General features: G+C 35.3%; 1 protein-coding gene across 7 annotated transcripts in view; it reads left to right on the top strand.

Annotated features, from left to right (window-relative positions):
• Positions 1–25,107, top strand: part of LOC107069348 (uncharacterized) — a 215,190-nt gene that overhangs the window by 106,088 nt on the left and 83,995 nt on the right. For all 7 annotated transcript variants that reach the window (XM_015326593.2, XM_015326592.2, XM_089169874.1 and 4 more), the window contains 3 exons: positions 9,070–9,294; positions 9,721–10,786; positions 18,681–18,770. In XM_015326593.2, coding sequence (XP_015182079.2) covers positions 9,070–9,294; positions 9,721–10,786; positions 18,681–18,770 — 1,381 coding nt within the window. The remainder of the gene's footprint in view (positions 1–9,069; positions 9,295–9,720; positions 10,787–18,680; positions 18,771–25,107) is intronic.

The following is a 25,107-nucleotide window of genomic DNA, read 5'->3' as shown; positions in this document are numbered from 1 at the left end:
GTATGAATAAAGGATTCAATAATAAAGCAAACGTATGTATCTAAGAACTCGTCTATTATTATTTTCTTTCAATTGATAAATAATGAAGAAGTTTGAATTTTGAATAACTATACTGATTTTCTTCACTGATAAAGTATTCGAAGAAAACTCAACCCTTTTGAAAGTAACTCTGTGTTTTTACTGCGAATATTTTATCCAATAGTATAGTATAGTATATATAAGGAAAGGAATATTCGATGATGATAATAAGAAATTGCAAAAGTGAGAGACTGTGATAGAAAGATACTTATTCGCTAGGAACGTAGATTTATCTGTGATTTTCTCCTACTGTCTCTCAGGCGTGGCACGTTCTTCTCCGGACGTCCATTACAATCCTCCTATGCCCCCGGACGATCACTTCTAACAGGAATCCCTTACTTTTCTTCTTCTTCTTCTTCTTCTTCTTCTTATTTCATTTCGAAAAGGATCGAAGGAAGTGATCCTTCCTTTGATTTCCTTTCTTCATCCGTTATTCATTAATGGAAGGAGAAGCTTCTTTTCTTTTCTTTTTGAGAACATTTCTATCTTTTATTAAAGTATGCTTCGTTATAAAACTTTTCATTATTTTAAATTTATACATATTTTTTTTTTTTTTTTTTTTTACTATAAAATAATACAAATTGTTTGATATATTATAAATGCAATATTTCATATTATTATTATTATTATTATTATACTTTTATGTAAATATTATTATATAAATATGCATATATATGTAAGAGATGAGAATTAATTCGTACAGTACTCTGACAGAATGCAGTTAAGTTGGAACAGGTTTTACATAGAGCAAAATATATAATATACTCAAGTAATGACGATTCTATGCAATTATCGAAGAAAACTTCTTTTTTTTTTTTCCAAGCTTCATTCGACGATACTCCATACATAATCTAACATAGAAACACATAGATCATGTATTATCTGGTCGAAATAATTTTCCATCCATCGGTGAGATCTTCGATTGCTTCAAATTGACATGTTTCTTACAGTAATTCCTTGCGCGTATCGTGGTTATTAATCGTGTCTTGTCTACCTCTCAATTGCCTTTCAACAAAAATTTACAATAATTATTATACTTAAGAGAAACGTGTATATATATATATATATATACTATATACACTTATTTATAAATTTATGTATGTAATATACGCGACGTATCAAGTAGGTCGAGATGTCCTCTCGTCGTTTCTAATATCAAGTCAGCTTTGAAAAGATAATCGGATCTAATAGCTAAGCAACTATTGATAGAACGTCTCAATTCACCCTAAGTCTTGACTCCTCTCCTCTCCTCTCCTCTCCTCTCCTCTCTATGAGAGTTAAATCTTCTTTCAAACATATTTTCAAATATATCAATGAGAAACGAGATTGTTCTTATGTGTCTAAGTTAATGTAATTTAACATTTCAATGGGGTTTAGTTTTACAATAGTGACATATATCAAAACAGGATAATTAACAGGTTTCTTCTTCTTCTTCTTCTTCTTCATCTTTTTGTTAAGACTATGTCCTATTATATTTTAGCTGTATAGACATCTTCAAGGCGTTTGTTGTTCCTGCGACACCGATCCGTCCTATCTAGGAGCATTTGTTTTATTTTCACCTAGGGTAGGTGTTGCTAGCCTCGACCTCGAACCCTCCTCCTTTATCTAGGCTTGGAACCATCTAGGTATTAAACAACTAGGCGGAATTATTAACAGATTTGTTAATCATTATATTTTCTGTAGAATTATAATACTTGTTAAAACTATATCAATTTGGTCAAAAGATTGTAAGGAAAAAAAGTGACCACCATGAACCTTGTAGATAATGTTGACAATGGAAATTACAATCCCAATGGAACATGAACTTGCGAAGATAGTAGGATGAATAGAAGAAGGGGCCTTTAGTAATCAGAAACAGGATGTGTCTGTCTAGGGGGAGATTTGCCTCATCGTAAAGTCAACAAATAATGTCGATAACAAAATGATTGACAGTCAGTTAATTAAACGATGTACTTTATTAACTAACGCTGTATTTAATGCAAAGCAATCTATGTATTCAAGATTCTTCGTGTTTTTCTTTGTTTAATAATCTCATCAGCTGTTTCTTATTATTTTTTTTTTTTTTTACGAATACTTACAATATTTTCTTTCATTTTCTTCAGACTATTTCTAACGCATAAAATATTATCAGATCTAAAGGAAAATAAATTATAGTTATACTGTATTAATTAATTTCATCACAATTATATATATATATATATATATAGTAAAATTAATAATAATATAATTTCATTACACATTGTACGATCAAAATTGCATCCTAAGAAAAAGAATATAATGAAAAATTTTAATTCTATATTATAAGTAAGATATAATTATGATTTAATCTACACATAAAAACTTTCTATACTTCTAATATAATATATAATTATATTATTATAAATTATATTATTTTTTTCGGAGAGTAAAAGAAAAGCTTTTAGGTTTTAGAAGATTTCAAGTCGAACGTATAAGAAAAAAAAAAAAAAAGAAAAATATTCGATGACTCTTTTTAATCTTTCAATCTCAATGGGTCTTTGCTCGTTCGTAGAGTTTCGATAAGAATCGCAATGATCGCATCGTGAGAACGGTAATTAACTCTCTCTCTCTCTTTTTCTTTCTCTCTAGGAGGAAAAAAAAGAAAAGATGAGGTTGGTAACGAGAAACGATCGTCGTCGTCGTCGTCGTCGTCATATTTTCACGAAATGTCACGTCGGATAATGCCGGGTCCCTAGTAAGACTCTATCTTCGTAACGCGATACTAACTGCTATTGGAATGGCAGAATGAGAAGGGTTCTATCTGTTCCAAGATAAACGACAGGAGATTGGAAATGTCCTTGTTCTTTTTCTTCTTTTTTTTTTGTATTATAACCTTTTCTTTTCAGATTAACGTATAAACTTATCTATCAACTATCGATATCATTTTTTTATTTCTAAACACAGCAAAGGGATTAATCAGGAATCCTAGTAAAGTTTCTAACAACTTTCATACAAATGACTCGATGATCTTTAACTAAACACACGTTGATTTTTCTATTCTTTCGTTTGTTCTATTTTTTATTCTATTATAAAATTATTAATAAGGTTTATCAAACACTTCAAACTCATAATTTCTACGACCAATTATCGTCTATTAATTTTCTTTATTTTTTTTTTTTTAGATATCTAGTTCATGCACATAACACAATCGTTAAACTAAATAATAAAAAAAAAAACACCCTTAAATCCTTTCTCCCACGTAGGGAAAATATATAATAGAAAAGTAGGTTTTTCTCGTTGATCAAACGACTTTAAATTGATGGACGTCGTTCCACATCACAGAGTCTCGAGGCGATCCGATCGGAGTCAAGGTCACGCGATCTAATCGGCCCGTCGAACGTCTTCATTAAATTATCTCGAAGGAGCTCGAAGGGAAGAAGATGGCTGTCTTTAAAGTCGTATTTGAGAGAAGGAAAGAGGAAGAGAAATAGAATCGAAAGGATGAAGACAAAGCACGCGTGTGTCTGTGTGTGTGTGTGTATGCGTTTAGTATACCGTACATACACTGTAAGATCTGAAAGGAAGGGTCGTCGTGAAGCTTGAGGCGACGATGCGATTCATTATCGCAATATCTTCGATCTTACATATATATATATACCATATACACAAAGAAAATACATATAGATAAAACATATATACATATACAGGGTGTCCCAGATAATCTCCTTCCTTTTGGTGACGTATATGAAGTCTCAGATGTGATTTTGATCACTTAAAACTTCATTTTCTAAACTAAAACAACAACAGCATACCATCTAGTTATTATTATCATGCTAATGTAACATTAAATATTAAATTTGCATTTAAGAATGAAAATTGCTCGAGTTCTTTCAAACTAGTAACAACATACGCGTTTTGCAATTCATGTTTTTAACTCGCATAAGAAATATTTTATTCTCGGTGTGTGTAAGCAAAGGAGGAGGCTCGTTACGTAAGTATACCGTTATGGGAGCCGTAAGAAGATTTTACTTTCCGGAAACAGAACTCGAGATGTAAGATGGACCTGCAGATAACATGCTCCATATTTTTCTTTTAATAGGCTTTGCAACAAAAATTATCTTGCTTCAAATCGTCCAGTTAACACCTACGCTTTTAACACACTTACTTTTTATATTTTTTTTATTCCATTTACTTTATCTCTTATCATTTTAATCAGCAATTTATTAACTTAGCAATGTACAATAATGTTAGTAAATATTAATGAAAGATCAAAATTCAAATTAAGTTGAATAACATTGTAAATGAATTTCACGTAGTAGTAAGCACAGAACATTTGTTTAAAATTATATAAAAATTGAAAATCCTATCCTTAAAATAAAATACGAACGTTTATTAAATACTTCATTCACCTTGATATACTTTCCAATAAATCCTTGGAAAATGAATAAACGCGTGTAGGATCGATTTTCAATACGAATGGGAATAAGATTTGCGGTACTGCTTTGTGTTTATCGAGCTCGTAATTCTTCTACGAAGGATGAGAGAAATTGTGAAAACGAGGAATGGAGAAAGAATGAAATATACAAGAGAATGAAAGAGATATCGTTCTATCCTATCGCAGCAGCAAAGTTTCGCCATTTGAGAGATCGACCTTTTGCTGAACTTGATCCACCAATCGCTCGACAACCACTCGAGAAATCCTGCAACAGGAGAGGACAACGACGACTACGACGACGACTACGACGACGACGAAGACGACGACTAAGACGACGACGACGGTTCGTCTCTTTTGCTTCACGAATCTTTATTGTTAACCGTTGGCAGAAGAATGCCGTGGACGTGTCTGACTTGGCAGTAATTTATTGCTCTTTAAATGGAACCGAGTCTCCTTCCATGCCGGATCTTAAACCATAAAGTTTCGCCATGGACTTGTTTACGGATTGTCTGTCTCTGTAGTTTCGATCGATTTGCCAAAACTAAGAATATATTTCATTATTAGACCTTTCACATCTTGATTTATTACTTGTTAATCTTTTCACTCTTTCGCACACATATATACATACGCTATTACTATCATCAAGATCGTAATCATCTTTACATACGTATCTTCAAATCTGTATCATTACATTTATAACTACAATTACATTTCAAAAGCTTCATGGATGATTTTCATTTAGTTCGAATAAAATATGTTTAAATCGTGTATAAGATATTGTTTAGAAATCCATTGGTCGTGTGTGTCATTTCAAAGAATACGTATGACATACTACCGTTAAGCGTAGAAATATGTGTAGGAGAGTGAAAAGAAAAAGGAAAGAAGAAATGTTCAAGAGAGACACAATAAGACGGAAGACCATGTCCATGTCGGATGTCCCATGTTGGGTTGGTCGTTCATGGGCGCGAACGGTTCAATGCTAACTGACTGACTGAGTGAAATCGTTTGAAAAGTCCCTTCCTCTCTCTCTCTCTCTCTCAAAGTTTCCACGGCTTTCGCACGCGCCTATCATGAGACACGACGGCCGTGCAAGAGTGCGGCCTAAGGCCTCTAAGGTCCCCTCTAATCTGCATTTTAAACGAGCCGTGTTGCTGCACTCTCTCGTCCTACCTTCTTCTACACGCCACGAGCGAATGAAACCAACTATGAACGAGAGAGAAAGAGAGAGAGAGAGAGAGAGAGAGAGAGAGAGAAAGATATTGCAAAGGCCTTATGGCTCATGACGTTTTATCGTCGAACAAGTAAAAACTTGCGTTTCACGCCACGCATCATTCTCATCCCCCTGTTGTTCGTGTTTCGATTCCAACATTTTACATTTTTTAATAGTTCACCTATTCATCGATTCTATGTACACTTTATTTAGTTTCCTTTTAGCAATAATTAAAGAAGACACTTATATCCACGTTCGTGTTTGATCAAAAAAGAAATAGACACAGAAAGAAAGATTACCTAGGTAAAGTGAAAGACGTTCATGAGTTGCGAAGGAAGTAACAACGATGTCATGCCGATTAATTTGATCGCTAGACTCTGTATACACAGTGTGTTGTCGTGTTGGTAACACACTGGTTGGTAGCATACTGGTAGCACACTGGTAGCACGCTGCTAAGTTCCTTACGTGAGAGCGCGTGCTGCTGCTGCTGCTGCTGCTGCTGCTACTGGCCGGTTTTTTCAGAATGCACGCAAAACAAGTACATACCTACTTGGAATAGAGCTTCTCCCCTCGGGTTCTCTATGGTAACAGATCGAAATCAGTCTTTACCGACTTTCATCGGATCACGGGGCGTCCTCCTCTCTAAGTTCCACGCTGAGAAGAGACACTTTGGTATATACAACATACGTGTTTGCACATTACTTCCTTACTTTTCTTTCTATTTTCTATTCACCATCAATTCTCATCCGTTTTTACTTCAAATAAGATACTCGATAGTTATGGTATATTAAATTTTAACTGATGTCTCTCATATCTTTTTGTTGTTCATTTTTATCTAAAATGGGAACCTCAACTAGATCTGGTTACACTAGAAAGAAACTGGTACTTTTTTTTGTTTCAATGTTGCTAGATAGCAAGCTAGCTACTTGGAATGCGAAGCAAGGTTTATATGATTCTATTTGGGTATACTACTTTCTGGCACAAAACAAGATTTATTATTATACAATTTTATGTTCAGGATTATGTCAGAGTACAAATTTTGATGATTTATCCTACAGTAATTTGTTATCTATCATGTTTGCAATTTAAAGAATACAAAAAATATTCTTCGTAAGAAAAGATAGAGAGAGAATAGATCTAGATCGATCAATGATCAAGTTCATCGATCGAGAAACACACACGTGCGTTGATGTTAAAAAAGAGTGAACCTTTTAGAAAGTAAGCAATGGGAGGAAGTTAACGTCGATCTTTCTACCACGATTATTATCCATGGAAGAATCGCATAAAGAGTTTCCAGTTATAAATTTATCGTTTTATCTTTTGTCTCGATCGTCTAATTAGCACTAGGTAAGATATAAGAAGAGTTTGTTAGATCGTAGCCCGTGGGATCCGATATTCCTTAGTGTGTTTGAATCTTAGAAGTCGTTTGGTTCAGAGAAGAGGTGAACGCAAGATTCCCCTATGCGGAGGCGGGACATAAATCGAAGGACATTCCGGCGATAAATCACAAGGACGGGCAGTGAAAGTCAGCTTAGTTTCGGGGCAGATACGTCTTTCGCGAAAGGTTCCCCACTAATGAGACACTCAAGTGACGGACGCCGACGGCCGTGTTTCTTATCCAAGCAACATCATAAACACGCTCGTTGCAATGCCATACAACAACAACAACGGAAGAATAACAACAAGAGAATAAGACAGAGACCACTGACACCATTCATGAAAATTTTCTTATTGAAATTTTCTAACAGTTACAATACCAAGGATTAATGCGAAAGGATTCATTGCTATGGAAGAACCTTGAACGATTCACTTGGTTCAAGGGTAATTGTTTCGATTAACAAATTAGAAAAAATGTAATCGAGAGAATTATTGGTGTCTTAAGAATTATCCAAGATTAGAAGAATTTTAATAATAGTTCATAATACTTGCTTGCAAGAGAATAGATTTCACAGTACTTCTGTATAACAACGTGTTGATTAAAATACAATGTTCAGAATGTAAGAGAAGGGGGATAATACTTAAGTATAAATCTACAGTCACCTTTTATTATTTCTCGATTACACTTTCTCACTTTTCCTACGCAAGGAAACTCAAGGAATCTGGGCCAGTTCCTGTTAAGTTCTCATGAGGACTCTCCGTCTTGTATACGTTGGCACGTAACTGACGATGACGAGGAGGACGAAGGAGAGAACACGCGAAGGGAAATGCTTGGTGTATGCTTCAACTTACGGCACGCGACACGGACACGCGACGCCAAGCTTCAACACGTATACGTTTACAAACGCTCACACATACTTTTACTTACTTACATTAGAATCTACTCTATCAAGTAAGTGTGTCTACCTACGAGCGTTAGACACAAATGCGTCGTCGTCGTCGTCGTCATCGTCAAGCACGCACGCCTTAATTAAGTTCCAACAGTGGATTGACTCGCGCAAAATCACAACCGATAGAAACTGAACAACGTTTTTTCTATCCTGTCGCTTATGTGAATTGACAGACATAGGACTTCATGAGGATAATGAAAATGATTATATCTATATATACACTTTGTTACATTATCAACCTTTCTACCTTTCTAACCATTATTACATTCTCTCTTGCATATTTCTTTTGATCTATTTATTAGATTCGAAATCCACTAATAAGATATCAAACGTTGCATTATCTAAGCGAAAGCTCGTATTAAGGGTAATCAATTTAATTCAAATACACGTTTGAAATGTTTTATGTGCTACATTTTTCAATATTTACATAAAGTTCAAATTAGTATTTAAAAGAAGTTTTTGAGGATTGACTCGAGACGACCTTTGTCGTACGGAATGCAAGGAACTTTGTAAGAGGAGTTCTCTCTCACACACAGGGTGTCTACTTTCTTCTAGTCTAATTGCTTGCGTGCCATAGGACGTGTGCACGTGGGCGAAGCAATACAAAGCATTACGAAGCGTAAGGTGTCTCTTTGCTGCGCCTTTCGAAGGTACTCGTCCGGCGTGGGTACTTACAGGGCTATGCATTCCAACTTGCTTCCCTCTCTTTCTTTCTTTCTTATACTGCGCACGTGCAACACTATTTGAATCCGATTAAATTCCACTCGCATTCCAACTCGTCAACTTAGGGTGGGGGGAGCAACAAGATAGAGGAACGAAACCTCTCGGGAATTCGCCCTAATCTGCCTTTCGTTCTTTCCCTTCCTCGAAGCTCCGATTACGGATTTGAATCAGCGTTATTAATAATTCATTTCAATGTAATCTAATCAATTGTCGATATCCTTGCGTAGAATACATATTTGAAGTAGGATAACATATTTTATAATACAACTTATTATTACTTGTATTGTGTTGTCTGAAAACACTTTGGAATTAATTTTAGGATTATTATCAATTTGCAGGGTAATGAATTAGTGGTGCCAGAGGGTTGGCCTTTGACGATAGGTGGGAGAGCCCTTGTCCTGCAGTTGGGCGAACTCGAAGCTTCGGCACTAAGACTTGGGGAATGTTACCTCTGTGTACGGAGTGCAGCAGTAACAGCAAGCACTTTGTCGAGCGGTACCGTGGCCGCTGCCGCTGCTGCTGCTGCTGCTGCTGTTGAAATCGTCGAGCGGAATACCGTCGAGGTGAGTCACGTCCCTTTTCTTTCCATCCTCTTCTTTCTTTCTTTCTTTCTTTCTTTCTTTATTTCTTTCTTTTCATCGTTCCCTCTTTGGTTTTTTTGTTTTCGCGTTTATTCGTCGCGAAGGATGGTCCCGAACGTCCCGACGACGTGTCAAAGATTCCTAACGTTCCTTAGCGATGATCATTTCTCTACCAAACATCTTACTATCTAAGCGGATTTGATCGAACAATAGAAAATATACGTGTATATGTTAATCATGTTTATGTATGTACAGGAAGTATGTCAATTTATCATATTGGTATTTATTTTTATCTAAGAAAGTATTCCTAAATTACTTCTCACATTTTTTTATGGCTGAATAAACTGTACGATTTATTTTCAACGTATTCTTCTATATTATTTTATTTTGTTGTCTACGATTTCCCAGATAGCAGTGATCTGGCGAGCAACGTCGATGAGGGCCCCAGGGATCCTCGGTTGGGAGCGTGAGGACGAGTTTATGGACTGGCGGGAACCTTCGCGAAAAACCCAACACAATTCTACAACAATAACAGGGTCCAATAGCGGTGCTAGTACGAGTACGACAACGACGGTAGCCAGAGCACGTCGTAGGTCGCGTGAAACATCAAAAAGTGTTAAAGAAGACCAAAAAAAGGAAGAAGAAGAAAAGGAAGAAGAGAAAAAAGAAGAAAAAGAAGTAGTAGTGGAAGGATCAAAGGAAGGATCAGAAGATTCCGATGTTGGTCATACGAGTTCGAGTATTTTGACGGCTATGACGCCAGTGACGAAATCAAATTCGACGTCTAGCGTCATATGTTGGAAAAACGAAATAGAAGATAGTGATAGTGGATTTGAAAAATATTCCCAACAACATCAACAGCAACCATCGCAAGAGGAATTAACTGAGGAGGAGGGTTTCGAATCATCGTCATCTAGTCTTTCGGCAAAAGTGAAAAGGTGCGCCAAGGTTGTATCACCAACGATAATGGAAAAGTGGAAGGAAAGTGGTAGATGCGAAACAAGAAGCAGACCAATCGCACCCGAGGATCTAAAGAGTCCTCTTAGGTTGGAACAACTTGTGGGAAGGCAGGAAGTTGAAAAGAGGAGGGAAACGAGGAAGGAGCAACTGGAAGAACGACTACAGAAAGCTCGACACCTCGAGGACGTAACCGACGAGGAACTGCCGACTTACATCGCCAATCTTCTCGTCACCGTTGAACGAAAGATCGAAAGGGTCTCCCTCGATGATCTTACATTCCCCTGTCCTGCCTGTAGGAATATAGACACAGACGATCCTCTTCTTGGTTGTAAGTGTGCAGGTGAAGATTGTGCCTGCGGCGAGCACGGTCCTGAAGACGAGTGTGATTGCGGCACGGCATCTTCCTCTTCCATAACATCGAATTCAAGGAAAGATCAATGTGCCAGAAGCTTCGAAGTGGCTGGCATCAAACATATCGACAGCGACGATGAGGAAGAAGTTCGTATGGGATTCGGTAAGTTAACATATCCATTATCAATTGTTACTGTTTTATACGATAGTTAGGTCATCAATATCCGGTTTTTGTTTCTTATTATATTTCTTTTTTTGGGGGGGGGGGGAGAATATTCGTAATATAACTGTAAATGAGTAGGAAAATAATGGCGTGATATCGCGCGATATGTAAACATGTAATTTTTATTCTGGAATTCTTACGGTATAGCGATTTGCTTAGAAATATCTTAGAAATAATGACTTCTCTGGTTCAAGCCGCGTCAGCTGCTGTTTGTAGTAGCCACTTCGTCTTCTCCACTTCCATTTTACTTCTTATTCATATTCCTATTCATATTCCCATTCGTATTGGTATTTCCCATACTTATTCTTTGGCTTTTATTTCTCGACGACTTTTACTTATACCTATATACGACTTATGATTTACCTAGGAACGAATACTGCCACAGCACGACGCGACTCGGTACAAAACCGAATAGACGAACGAACTTGAAATTTCTGTGCAGAAGCATAAAAGGCGTGGGCGATACGCGCCATCATCCTCGAGTGGCCACTTCCTACAAACGATGACTATTGAAAAGTCTTTCTCTTCGACAAAGTCGTCTCACCGACTGAATTACCGCCTCGTATCATACTACGTGTGTGGATAATACTCTCACTGTATACAAAATGTATAGTACTAATAGGTCTACAATTTTTAACACGGTTGTAAAACATTCACGAATATTTTCTATCTTCAGTTTTTCCCTGTGGAATGCGGATTCGAATTTTTGTGTCATTTAAATTGATTCCTAAATGAATTCTCTTATAAATAATAAAAATATTGCGTTGTCCAGGAAATTTCTAACCTACGAACAAACTCAATATTATTTATCATATTCCCGTTACTTGTGCAGTACACTTCGTGAAGTTATAGATCTAATGAATAACTTAAATACCATTTAATATTTTTTAATTTCATTCATTGACGTGAATATAAGAGACAACAATATTCAATATAAAAATGATCGAAATTTCATCAATCTCAATTTAAAATCTAAATTTGATTTATCCGTTTGTTACGCTAGGTGTTAAGAGAGCATTTCGTTCCTACGGGACGTCGTTAACGAGCGATGACTTTCGCACGAGGCATGAGGGCGTGATTGTAACGAACGGGTATGCAAATTGTCGGCGTATTCGCTTGTCACTCGATCTTTCGCCGTAGAAGTCGAAACGAGTCACTCCCGTTTCTTCGAGTATACGAGTATCTTCGTCCAAACCCGGCCGGACGTTCTCGGCCGTTCTCCGTTTTGCCGGGGGAACACTTTGAAGTTTCGTGACCGGACCGATCTCTTTTTTTTTTTTACTCTTCTTATCCTCCCACGTTCCTTTTCCCTTCTTCTTCTTTTTTTTTTCTCCTGATTGCGATCATTTTGTAACCAACTCGAGTGCCATGAATTCACGATGTTTTATCCCGAAATATCACCGTGTACATCTCTGACACGTGCAAATCTCAGTGTCTTCTTTTGTAAAGAGACAAATTTTATTATATCATATTCTCGCATCTTTAACACTAAACGTAACAATCGACCAATCAATCTAAAATAAATTATCGAAGATAAAAAAGAAATCGAATTCAACTGACGCTTCATGAAGATGGTGGTAAAAAATGATAAAAACAAAAAACATGGTAGAACGCAGGAAGTAAGAATTATAACAGTGGAACATGAAGGAAGGAAGGAAAGGGGAGAAAAAGGGGGGTAGTTGTTTGGCCAGGGCATTTAGCCGAGTCTTTTAAGTCGAAGATCGAGAGACCGCAGATACCGCGGACCGTTGCGGACTGTTACGAGCAGACCGTCGTACCGTGCCAGTGGTGACGGCAATTGCCGAGCAGCGGCTTGCTATTCCAAAGGTTCCTTGACTTTTGTGTCTGCAACCAGCGACTTGCTCCGGTGTCTGTATTTACAGAGAAAGAGAGAGAGAGAGAGAGAGAAAGAAAAAGAGAAAGAAAGAAAGAGAGGCAAGTGACCTGCCTCTCGCCTGGACAGTGAATGAACGGAGTAACGAACTCGTCAATGGGTATGGGCTTGCTAATGAAACGGGATAACGCAGCAACAGTTCGATATACGTGTCCCTTTTCCCCTCGTACAAAGTATAGTCATTTCAAAGCAGCTTGAATTTTGTACTCCTTTCTTTACTTCGAACTTCAAACAAAGGTGTGCGTCCAGATGCTAATTGGGTTAACGTGTTAATACCGTTCCGTTGCTGATCTTTTTATTTTCGATTGGTTTGTAAACTAAGTTTCTTATATATGGATCACCAGGATAGATTATTTGAAGTTTATTTTTATGCTAAAAAAAAAAAAAAAAGAAAATACATAGGTAATACATTAAATGTGAATTTATCTGAAACGATCTTTCAATGGGTTTCGGCGGTTTATCGAAAGATCACCTCGATCAAGTGCATAATCGGACATTACATGGTCTCGCCCGTTCATCGTTCTCTGGTGCTGCCGTCACGTTTGAACAACCTGCGGGGCGGTTTAATCTTGGCGTCAGTCGCCACGCGATCGGACATGACTTTGCGTTGGTTGTCGCGTTTCATTAGCACGTGCCACTCTCATTGACTTCTATCTATCTATCTATTTCTATCTTTCTCTTTGACATAGAAACTCGCTCGTTCTCTCTGGGAGCCTTTCCCAAGAGTGGCAGCAACCCACTCACTCCTTTTCGCGTGATTCCCTGTATATACCCAGCATAGGACATATCCCAGTGTAACGTGACATGAAGCCACAACCCACGCCTGGGTGCACACAACTACACGAAACAACCATAAACTAGGTGATCCTACGAAATGAATTACTTACACCCCTCTCTCTCTCCCTCCCCCCCTCCCCCCGTTGATTTTCAATCACGTTAAACGTTTACAAAAATTGTTAAACAAATTCTTTGCCGATGATACGTAATAAATGTTAATACAATTCTTATCCCACGTAGTTTGTCTTTTCAAGCGAGTATTGTCTTCGAAAAGGTAAATTGTTTTTCGATAAGATCGATCGATATCATCGAAGCAAAACATTGGTAAACGCTTCTGGTTGTGGCTACTATGCACCTGGAGACCTAGAATCGAATTAAAGCGTTTCGGTATACGAGCCGATCCCAAGCACCGCTTGATTGAACGTTTGTTTCATAGGCTGACTATACTTAGTAACTCATTGATCGTCCCTACGGCGGCCCTCAATCATATCTACTTAAGCGAGAATCAAGCGGCTTCTACAATGGAGGCTATTCACCTCTCTATCGTCGTTCTCCTCTGCATGCGTTAAACAAAGGGAGGAGGGCTCGAAGGAAGAGAGAATGGGAGAGACGTTTCATTCTTTTAAAGAAAGTTTTTTAAATTTTTTAGGATAGATTGAAACGAATCGTATTTTTCATTTTTTCTTATATAAGTTGGAAATTAAATTAAATGAATAAAATATTTAATATGAACACTCAATGAGTACCAACCTACCCCCTAATGTTTCCAATTGTCATCTTCATGAATTGAATTTCTTCATCAAGAACTCTTAATATCGTTCTAACAAGACTTTACCATAATCGTTGATGGAGAAGACTGTACTGTAGTGCAAGGTACTTATTGATTTTTAATTTCCTTTCACAATTGAATTACAAGCGAAGACAATTGGATTAATCCAGACCCTTAATTCTCCTGTCTTTCTCAATCGAGTTAGATGAGGCTCTTGCTGGTAACCCCCTAACCTCCCTCCCTATCTTTCTCCCTTCATATAAAACCATCTTCGATTATCTCGAAATATTTTCTAATACGACAAATAGAATCATGTTCAATTTCTATCTGAAGTTTCATATGAAAATAGGTGGAGAATATAAAAAAAAGAAGATTATTGAATGATTCCTACGATCAAAGATAAAAAGTTTGAAAGGGGTCGGTCGTCATCGTTTCGGTGTTAATGAAGGGAAGAAGAAAGTTTTCTAGAGACGTATTCTCGTCAATTGAAAAGTTCTCTTTACTTCAATAAATCGTTTCAAGTTTCTATCGGAGACCTTAATTGCTTCCGCGTGCACGGCCAATGTGCTTCGATAAGTTTCAATTGGTTTCTATCGATCGTTTTTATCATGCAAATGAAATTGAGGATATCAACTCTTGGTCACGTTGACAAATTTAAATGGATAGTTAATAATTTGTTGAAAAACACATTAACGATATTTTAAAACCCAGCTTAAATTAATTCTTCGCGAATACATTGAACAAGAAAAAGAATATGTCTGTTCGATACTTTTATGACACACAATAGATTACTTTGTTGAGTTTGAAACTTATCGATGCATTCAATTGCTGTTATTATCGCAAGCATAGTATAATACATTAAGAAGAAACGATGGACAAGCATCTAAAGGTCGCATCCATAAGATAGAAAATGTGACAGGAATAGGAGGAATAGAAACGTTTGAGTTGCAAACGACGTGTCGTAAAGTAAGAAAATCCAATCAACCTTTGGTTAAAAGTTAATCGAAGTAACGATAAGCTTTCACGTTGAGCTACTTCCGCTTTGTTTGCGTCATGCAATTTTTTATTATGAAAATACTTACTTATTATCAAATATCATTTTGTTTAAATACAGTTGAAATACGAATTGATGATGTATGTAAAATTAAATTAAAAAAAAAAAAAAAAAAAGAAAAACTCCATCGATCTCAACATTTTAATCAATTTTCTTCGATTTCTACTGTACATAATACTACAATATGAGAGTAAAATCCCAATGGTTGTGCATTAACAGCTGCATCAACTGTATGCAACGCATGGAATAACGTGTGATTGCATGTCGGTGACCTCGATCATCTCCCCTCATGTATATCTTTCACTCACTCACTCTTTCTCTCTCTCTCTCTCTCTCTCTCTCTCTCTCGTTTAAATCATCATGTCAATGATCCTACGACGATGCCAGATGAGGAAGACACATTATTATATCGATACCATCCTCATCCTCATGCCTGCTGTGCACATTTCCGGGCTACGTTATGCTAACTTTATTTAATTGCCAATCTACTTTGTTTTATCTCTAAAATCTAACCCCAGAATTTAATTAATTAAATAAAATAATAAATTATACTGAAAAAAAGTAAAAAAAAGTAAAAGAAAAATATTATACAAATAATCAGCATAAATAATAAAAAAAAAATACAGTAATATTAAACATTTGAATCGTTTTACGTTAAATATGATAATATTGTACTAAAGAGAATAAAAATGAGATAATGAATAATTGTGCAATTTCAGTATTCCCATTATTTCTCATTTGGTTGGTTGGAATGATCGACAACGAGTTCTAAGAATGTTAAGAACGTAGCGATAAATCAATGGTAATTGCATTTCTTTCTCACTCTCGATGAAGCTTGGCTTTGTTTTCTCGCCTCAACGATGACTTTCTTCTCAGGTCTATTAGTAGTCGGTGGATGTATCCGTTCAACCATTGTCTTTACTCGTGTTGGTAGTTTGTAATTATCACACGTCATTAACGCCCTTTCCCGTAATGATACGCGGCATTGAAAATTTTCACGCTTCTTCTTCTTCTTCTTCTTCTTCAGTCTGAATTTATTTGAATAAATAATTATTTCAATAAAAAAATAATCTACCAGTATTAATTTATATCAATCTATTTGAGAAAATATTTCAATGATATATGTTATTATATTTAATGAACTTTCGTTATAAAAATAAAAACTAAATAAATGCATGGTTAATATGAGTAAATAAGTCATGAAGAAGCGTGATGGAAAGTAATAACGATTGTATATCGCTAAGGAATCGATTTTACCACTATAAACGTAGACGAGATAAACTTATAAACGAACGCGAGAACCTGTAATTAGACCCCATAGGTAAAATGTCTTCTAATCGTTTAATAACGCCCATGAGCAAACAGCAAATACTAATTGGTTGAACGGAATATTGCAAGGAATGAAAACGTAGACAGACACAGAGAGAGAGAGAGAGAGAGAGAGAGAGAGAGAGAGGTTAGTTACAAACTAATTTCATATTAATAGTATTTTACTTATATAAACGGCGCCAGGAATTTTTCTAATTAATACATTACCTCTATTAAAAAAAAAAAAAAGAAAGATATTTATATTTATCTAATATTATTATTTTCTTTTCCTTATTTAATTGTTCCATCATCGAGAACTGTTATTTTAATTTACGTACTCACCAACGTACAAAGTAATTACATTTCATAGATAATGATCTCTCTTAAAATTTGATTATATCCCATTTAACAAGTGTCTACACGAATTAGATATAAATTTTCATGAAAAATGTTGTACAATAAATAATTTCTAGATTAATTACTAATATACTATAAAAGATAAGACGTTTTATCGCTTTGCTATAAAACGATTGATATATCAAATTGATATATGTTTTAAATTACGAAGTAACATTTCTTATAACATACTACACGTACCAATGATTATCGATGACATTTATTATCCATCTGGCATGGTGTGCACGATTACCTAATATAATTAATAGAAAATATTATAAAACTTGATTACGATGTATCGTGTTAAAGTTCTAAAAAAAAAAAACCTAATTATAAATAAAAAGTGTACGTAAAAGATCAAAAATTAATATTAAATAATATCAAATTGATTGCTGTAACGTTAGAAATAAAATTATTCAATAATTAAGTAGATTATTAAATGTTTAACGTGAACGTGTCAGAGGACGGAAGGATACTGAAGAATATTGTTTATTTCTTGCGAGTTTCAAGGTTCAATTGTTATTGTCATAATTTCGACTAGAACATTTTCGTTAACAGACTTACATACACACAGACAAACCTATATATGTGTTTTCTATTATTTATTCTCTTTTTTTTCTCTTACTTTTTCTATTATGATTTTCGATGTTATGAAGCGGGTACGTTAGTCGTTTGAGAAAAATACGAAAAAAAATAAATGATACTTTTAAATGAAGAATGTATCATATTATAAAGGAGATGAATAAATTAATTAAAAGATATTATTACATGGTCATAACGTCGAACGTCTTTCATTCGAAAGTGCGATTGGCTTTCATCCGAAGAGCCGGTGCATATTAAAAAGAAAGAAAGAAATAAAGAAAAAAGATAGGAAGATATCAGAGACGGGACACCAAGTTCACGATGCAAACGTCTTAAGATGAGTGGCGTCAACTATGCGAACCGTTGCATATATATCTGTACGTCTTCTTTTGCGTTAAGTTTTCATCTTAAAATACGACGAATAAGGAAAGTCAAAGTGTCTGCCATATACTCAAAGAAATAGAAAGAAAGAAGGATATATAAAGATATAAAGAAAGAAAGAGAGAAAGCGAGAGCGAAGGTTAATCCTGCGAATCTACGTAAGGTTTACTCAAGTGCAACGTACTCGTAACTTCTCTCTCTCTCTCTTTCTCTCTCGAACCCTTGTCTTTAAATAAATATTACATTGCAAATATTTATCAATCTACCCCCACTCCCTAAAAAAAAGTTGTCTTTTTAATTGTGGTCCCATTTTTTGATAGTTCAATGTTCTATTTCCAAACTTTCAATATTTTTTCTCTGCGCGTGTGTAGATCATAATATCACAAAGAAAGAAATTGATATCACAGTGTAATATCGTATTGTGTGTATTGATGCAATAAAATATTACAATGGTAATCGATATCCTTTCAGAGATGATTTAAAGTACGTTTACATTGTGGGATATTCCATAGCAAGCTTCACTCGTGTACAAGTGTACACACCTATGCATTCGATCATATTACCAAATAATGCGTCCCACATTGTTGTTGGAGAGAATTCGAACGCAAGGGTGGTCCTCGGTGTTTGCAAAGGATGCGGGAGTAACGAGATCCCTCGTTGGTTTCTGTTTCAGGAACGAAAAAACGAGCCGACGAAGTCACTTCACCCAGGACGATTCATGACGTACCGGAACACGTTCTGACATGCGGTCTGACACTGCCCGGTAAGTTTCATCTTTTTATCAAGTTGAATACATGCATATGATTATTTTTAACGAATCAATTTTTATATGAAAAATGTCAATTAATTAAATGCCAAGAAAATTGTTTAACTTTAAAAGTTCTTATTGCAAAAAAATACTAATCTGATTGAAAAACTTTAAAATGCACGCGTTTCATGTTTTACGAGTAATCAAAAAAATGTCAGATAAGTTTTATGAATATCTGACAAACAATATCTGTTACACTTATCTTTATTTTGAGATAAGAACGCACAAGGAAATCTCTGTAACGTTGTTTAAAGAAAAAAAAAATAGGTACGATGTTAGGTACTATAAGAAATTCCACGAAGTTCGTGTCACTACGGGGGTATTACAAACTCGGTGAACGTTCGCAAACACATAAGCAACGCGGCAAAGGGACACCGCTCCTAAGCATTTAAATCCATGAAAGGTAGAAGGAAGGAAGGAGAAGAAGCCGTTCGTCTTCGTTCAACGCGATCTCCGCTTTATTACGATTTACAATACGTCGCTCCACATAAATCCGCATGAGATATGTTTCTACGTAGAGAAACCAACGTATATACCTTTACACCATACAAACACACATACGTTTATACATGTGTAGTTACACGTGCATCTTACACACAAGAGAACATTTAGCATTTTGCTTTCGTTGGCAAGAAGATAAGAAGAGACTTGCGTTGACTACGAAGGAGTATGCGGAAGCCAACAAGGCACACCCACCATCATCATCATCATCATCATCATCATCATCATCATCACCATCACGTGGAGCTTTTAAGTTCGGTTCACACGCCCCCACATCCTTTGCGAATCGCATCTATTTACGAACTTTCAATCCAACTGGACCTCCCCTTCTCCAACCCTTTTTTTTATTCATTCTTTATTTCTACCTTTTCTTTATGAACCCCTTCTTCTTCTTCTTCTTCTTCTTCTACTTCTCTTGGATCTTTTCAACCTTGGAAACTATCTAAGTAACTGTAACCTGGAGCTTCGGCAAGGCTGCCGTTTTGTCAACGAACGGTATACGATTAATAAAAGTGAATAAAGCAAGCATGGTATGCGTCTATGGTCGCGCTAAAATAATCTTCCTTGTAAGATGAACATTGCACTTTCGGATTCCATCCTTAAGGACTTACCGTTAAGATTAAGTACAACACGTTGCTGGACTGCTTTTTTTTTTCATAGAAACAAAAATTTGTCTTTTAAATAGTTGAGAATTTTTTTTCTTTCTCGATAGTTAACATTTAAATTTAGTCGGTTGGTTGGTTGGTTGGTTTGTTGAATATTTCAATAATGTAGTTATTTTGAAATTTATAGAGTTGCTAGAGTTTACGGTGAGAATAAATTTACTTACAATCGTCATAAGTAATTACGTCTACGGAATTATAAACGTTTGTTTATTCAATTCGAATGATGATTCCTTATTTCAAGATAATTTTCATTACCTTGATTTATATTTCAATTCATATTAAGTAATTATATATATATTCGAATAAGATTAGTAAAGTGAGTTTGTAGAAATTAAATGGAAACGAATAAATTACTCTAAATAATTATTTGCTATTTAATAAATTCAATCTCTTAGATTGATTTAAACGATTTTAAACATAAACTATATTCTTATACGATTTTGACCAAACTCTTTATTAAACTATCGAGTTCGATTTTATCGAAATATTTATAGTAGCACAACTATGCCAACTATAAAATAAGCTATTGTATATATCATAGCCATAAGTATCCATATTTTACACGAATAGAAATGGTCGGTTAGAATAAAGCAATAAAAGATAACATCTTTAAACGAAACAATCATTTTCTCAACAACGTGTGTAAATCGTTTTACAAACAACATATCCAAGTAGAAACAATTCATGATATGTTTATAGAAAATAAGTCGAAATATTTTCTATCTTAAGCTATTAGACGATCTATTCGGGCGTAAAACGCGTACCAAAGTAATAAGACAATGTCCTTTGTTACGGAAGACGTTAATTAAATTTGAAAGACATGGCCATAGTTTCGCACGCTTCAACAACGTTCCTTTTAGCTTTAGCTTTCGTCCATTTATGTGGCTACCAAGGAGAGAAGAATATTGCGGTAAAAGGTGGAACGAGATGAGAAGGGTGGAATGGGGGTAAAGGGGGGTTAAGGGGGGTGGTGGTGGTCTATGTGTATTTTCTATTCTCCTTTTCTTATATCGCGCATCATTTCAATGTGAATTCTCTTTCCTTTCTCTCTCCGTTTCTACGAAGAGATCAGCTGGTTATATTCACGGATACTTGTATTCATTTATGTGTGTATGTGTGTATGGCAAGGATATCTCCATGTAGATAACTGTAATCCCATAGTTGGCAATGTTGCGAGCGTGTAGCCGATTAGGCTTGCTTAAGCACTTCTTAAAAACAGGAAGGAAGAATTCTAGAAGCCATGAGAGAAAGGATCAAAGATAGATAGAGAAAGCGACGAATAAATCAGAAAATATAAAGTTCGATCGTTAGAATGAAACTTAGGGGAACGTAAGAAGACGTCCATTTTCCTTGTAATCCGGTGTTGAATACGTTGCGAACGTTAATCTTCCTCTTGATTCGATGCTTCATTCTTTTGTTAGCTACTGTTAGCTTCACGAAGATGCTACTTATACAGTTTAACTCTTCGTATTGTATGTTTGTTCAATATTTTCAGGTTAATTGTTCGGGTTAATCGATAAAATTTATTTGTCCTTTTCTACGAGATATGATTTTGTTTGAAATCTTACGCGTAAGTATAAATTGGATTTTAGAAATGATTTTATTTTTTAAAAAAGACATAAAGTAGGTAAGAAAAATCATTGCATTTATAAATTGTTAAGACAGTTTGAGTAATGATATTTCTATGAAAAATTGAAGTAGGTTAAAAAAAACATGTTTTTTTTTTCTATACACAAATTTTCCATTACCTTTTATTATATTAACGTTGATATAACAATTCTTATATCAAATAAATAATTAATATCGATTAATATATTTTCTCCGTGATAGTATCGGCATACTGACCAACATAATTTCCTGGAATAAAAGTAGGTCCATTTACGCGATCTAAACAATTTTGTTGTCGCTATTACTAAGCTTACTACTACGACCAAGCACAGGTGTTAATGAATAATGAATGGCAATATTTCAAAGACCAAATCATTCCTATTAAAGATAGAAAGAGATTTTAGAAAAAAAAAGAATTGCACTTTTTTTAAAACTCAATCTATTATTCGAAATTACAATTAATAACAAAAATTTCGAATAAGTTTTATATAAAGTAATTCGTTTTGATCGTTAAATCAATCATTTGTAATAAAATTCTTTAGTGTAAATTCCATTCTTTCTCATTTCTTTTTCAAACTTCGTACAATTCTCTCTCCCATGGTGGTTGTCTTTGGCAGACTCGTAGGACAAGTACGAAACACGTGACTTTGGTGCTCAATAGGAAGACCGCTTGTATTACACGAATACTAAACACGTTCGCTTATTGTAACGCGAAACTCCTTCCATCGGTTGTGGAGGAGCGTTGTCCGCTGCATTTCTTTCTCTCTCCCTCTATCTCTCTCCCTCTTTTTCTCTTTATTTCTCTCTCGTGCAATCGCTTTTGTCGTTTATTCTTCCTTCCTCCGGCATACCAGCTGGCCGGATCCTCGAGTACCTAACTGTAATCCCGTAGTTGGCAAAGCCTATACCTTTTGTCGTCGATTAGCTACTCCAAACGTACGTTCTCTTCCTGGCCAGTTTTAAAAGACTAAAAATTACAAACGAAAGGAAGAATAAACAAGAAAAACGAATCGATAAGAGTCAAGATTTCTTTCGACTTTTTTCCCGTTTCCAACATTTTGGATACTTCAGATTTGTTTGAGTTACGTGTCTGGAATATTTCATTACCATTTCTGTAAACTTTCAATTTAAAATATAGTAACTATAATTTTACATTTCTTTTTTTGTTTTTGTCTATACAATATTATTAGCTATCCAGTGAAATTTCTCTGGAATAAATTGGGAAACATTGGAAAAATTGGTATTAACATAGAACGGTAACAGGAAATGCGAATAGACATTAACCCATACGCACGTTGCATTACTTTCGTTCATTTCCTTTCTTTTTAAATCTACAAGTAGTAGGATTTCGTCAGTAAGTAAGTTTCTAGACAGCGTGGAAATCGTATCAACTTAGGGTTATTTTAACGAGTAGAAAATTAGTTTTATGCCGGCGGATAGGCATCGAGAGACGGTTCGGATCAATTAGAGATAGGTACGTAAATCATTGAACGTCGTTGCATCGAGAGAAATCTCTAGAGACTACGAACGATTAGCTAGCACGCTTCTCTTTCTTTTCTATCTTTTTTCTTTATACATGTTAGTAGTAACTCTCGATTGATTTATATTTATTAATTTAAACGTATCACTCCTTCTTATATATACTATTGCTTGATATAAAAGAGAAATTGATAGGCAATTAAAAATATAATGTTAAGCATTGGTTACTAATTAAAAAAAAAAAAAACTGGTTCATCATCCGATCATCGAAAATATATATTTTTGTATCTCTAGAAAAAAATTCTAACTTTTTGCTGGCTTCATATTTCTAATAACATTTGTTACAAATTTTATACAAAATGTATACTTTTACAGAAAAACAAAAAAAAACAAACAAAAAGTATAGCAATAAATGTAATTTATTCTAACGTTAAATAAGTGAAAAAAGAACAAAGTGTATTGATAGATCATTTTGATCTTATTTCGTCGTTCAATAGGAGAGAACTTTGAGAGTCTTCTAATACACAGATCAAACTGTAGTCTTTTCTCGTGCTTAGGCACGAGAGCGTAACTTAGCCTAAGGAGCTCGTTCGTGAAAGCGGTCGTTTCTTTACGACCGTTCGTACATTCGTTCGTTCGTTCGTTCGACGATAAAGTCGTTCGCAACGCGCCGCGCCGTCACCATAGAAAGACCAAGGCGAAACTAATCCTTGGCGTGAAACTTATCTACGTTTTCTGTAGCGCAAAACGCTTTAGAACCATCTTGCCTTTTTCTTTTTTTTTTTACTTTAGTTTTAACTTATCTTAGTTCAGTTTACAGTAGTATGACTTTTCTCTTATAATAGAATCGCTATGACCCATGGGGTGTAAATATTTTACTCTAAAATAACAACACATTGAACCTTTGCTTTTGTTAAATTAAACGTGTAATCCCAAATGAAAAATTTGATAAATTACGCAAGATGATAGAGGGTTAGATTGGAAAAAAAAAAAAAAGAAAGAAAAGAAAAAGAATTTGATAAAACGCACAAGGCACTATAATTTAATGAAAATAATTTCAAGAAGAAAAATATATTTCGGACAGACAGGAGGATTATTACTAGAGATACTTATATAAGTAGAGTATATACTTACTATAACTACTTGGTATATATATATATATATATTTTCTTCTCAAGTTAAATTTCTACAAAGGATATAAATACGTAATACCTAAGTTATCTCGTTGTTCTCGATACTTCACAGTAACAATACTCGATCCGTCGAAAATTATAAGGCTGAGTTCTCGCACGTATGCGGGTACTTAAATCGAGTACCATCATTTCCGGCAGTGGTTGTTGGTTGGTTGGTTGGTGCTGAATCGATCGGATCATCGATCTTTCGGCTTTTGCTCGTTTCGATCGGATCGGGCCGATCTCGTTATACCGGAGGGGCATTAACGAGTACCTCTACTCGCGATGTATCAATGAGTATTTACCGACTTTACTTACTGACGTATTTACTAGTATATTACCCAAGCGGTAACGCCTCTCTTTCTCTTTCTCTCTCTCTCTTGCTGGTCGTGCTCGGAAGACGGTCGTCGTGTGCATGCCGTCGTGAAACACCGAGGGCCCCATGGCCTCACACAGTACGTGTGTGGGTGGAATGGACCACAGTCCCACGTCTACTTGGAAAAAGGCTAGCACACGTTCGCGATAATTTATCACGCGTTGAAAACGGCGAAAATTTACGTCCCGTTCCTTCTTTCCTTCCTCCTTTTCTTCTTTCCTTCCTTCTTTCTTCGTGCTCTTTTCATGACTCTCTTAGATAACGCGACTTATGATAATGGCCGTATTTATGCAAAATAAACTCGTCTAACTTGCTCCTTAGAGATCTTTACTTACGAAGATCATCGCTATTATTATTATTATTATTATTATTATTTTTATTATTATTATTATTATTATTAACTCTTTTATTAACCTAATTACTCGAGACATGAAAGATATTCCGATGAGAGATATTAGGTTTCGTTCGAATGCGTTTTTAAAAAAAAAATA

The sequence above is a fragment of the Polistes dominula genome, unplaced genomic scaffold, assembly GCF_049000335.1.
Source record: "Polistes dominula isolate Pdom_NZ unplaced genomic scaffold, Pdom_raw_medaka contig_49, whole genome shotgun sequence".
In the NCBI taxonomy this organism is placed as follows: Eukaryota; Metazoa; Arthropoda; class Insecta; order Hymenoptera; family Vespidae; genus Polistes; species Polistes dominula.
Note: the sequence above shows the minus strand (reverse complement) of the source record. Positions and strands in the feature narration are given on the sequence as shown.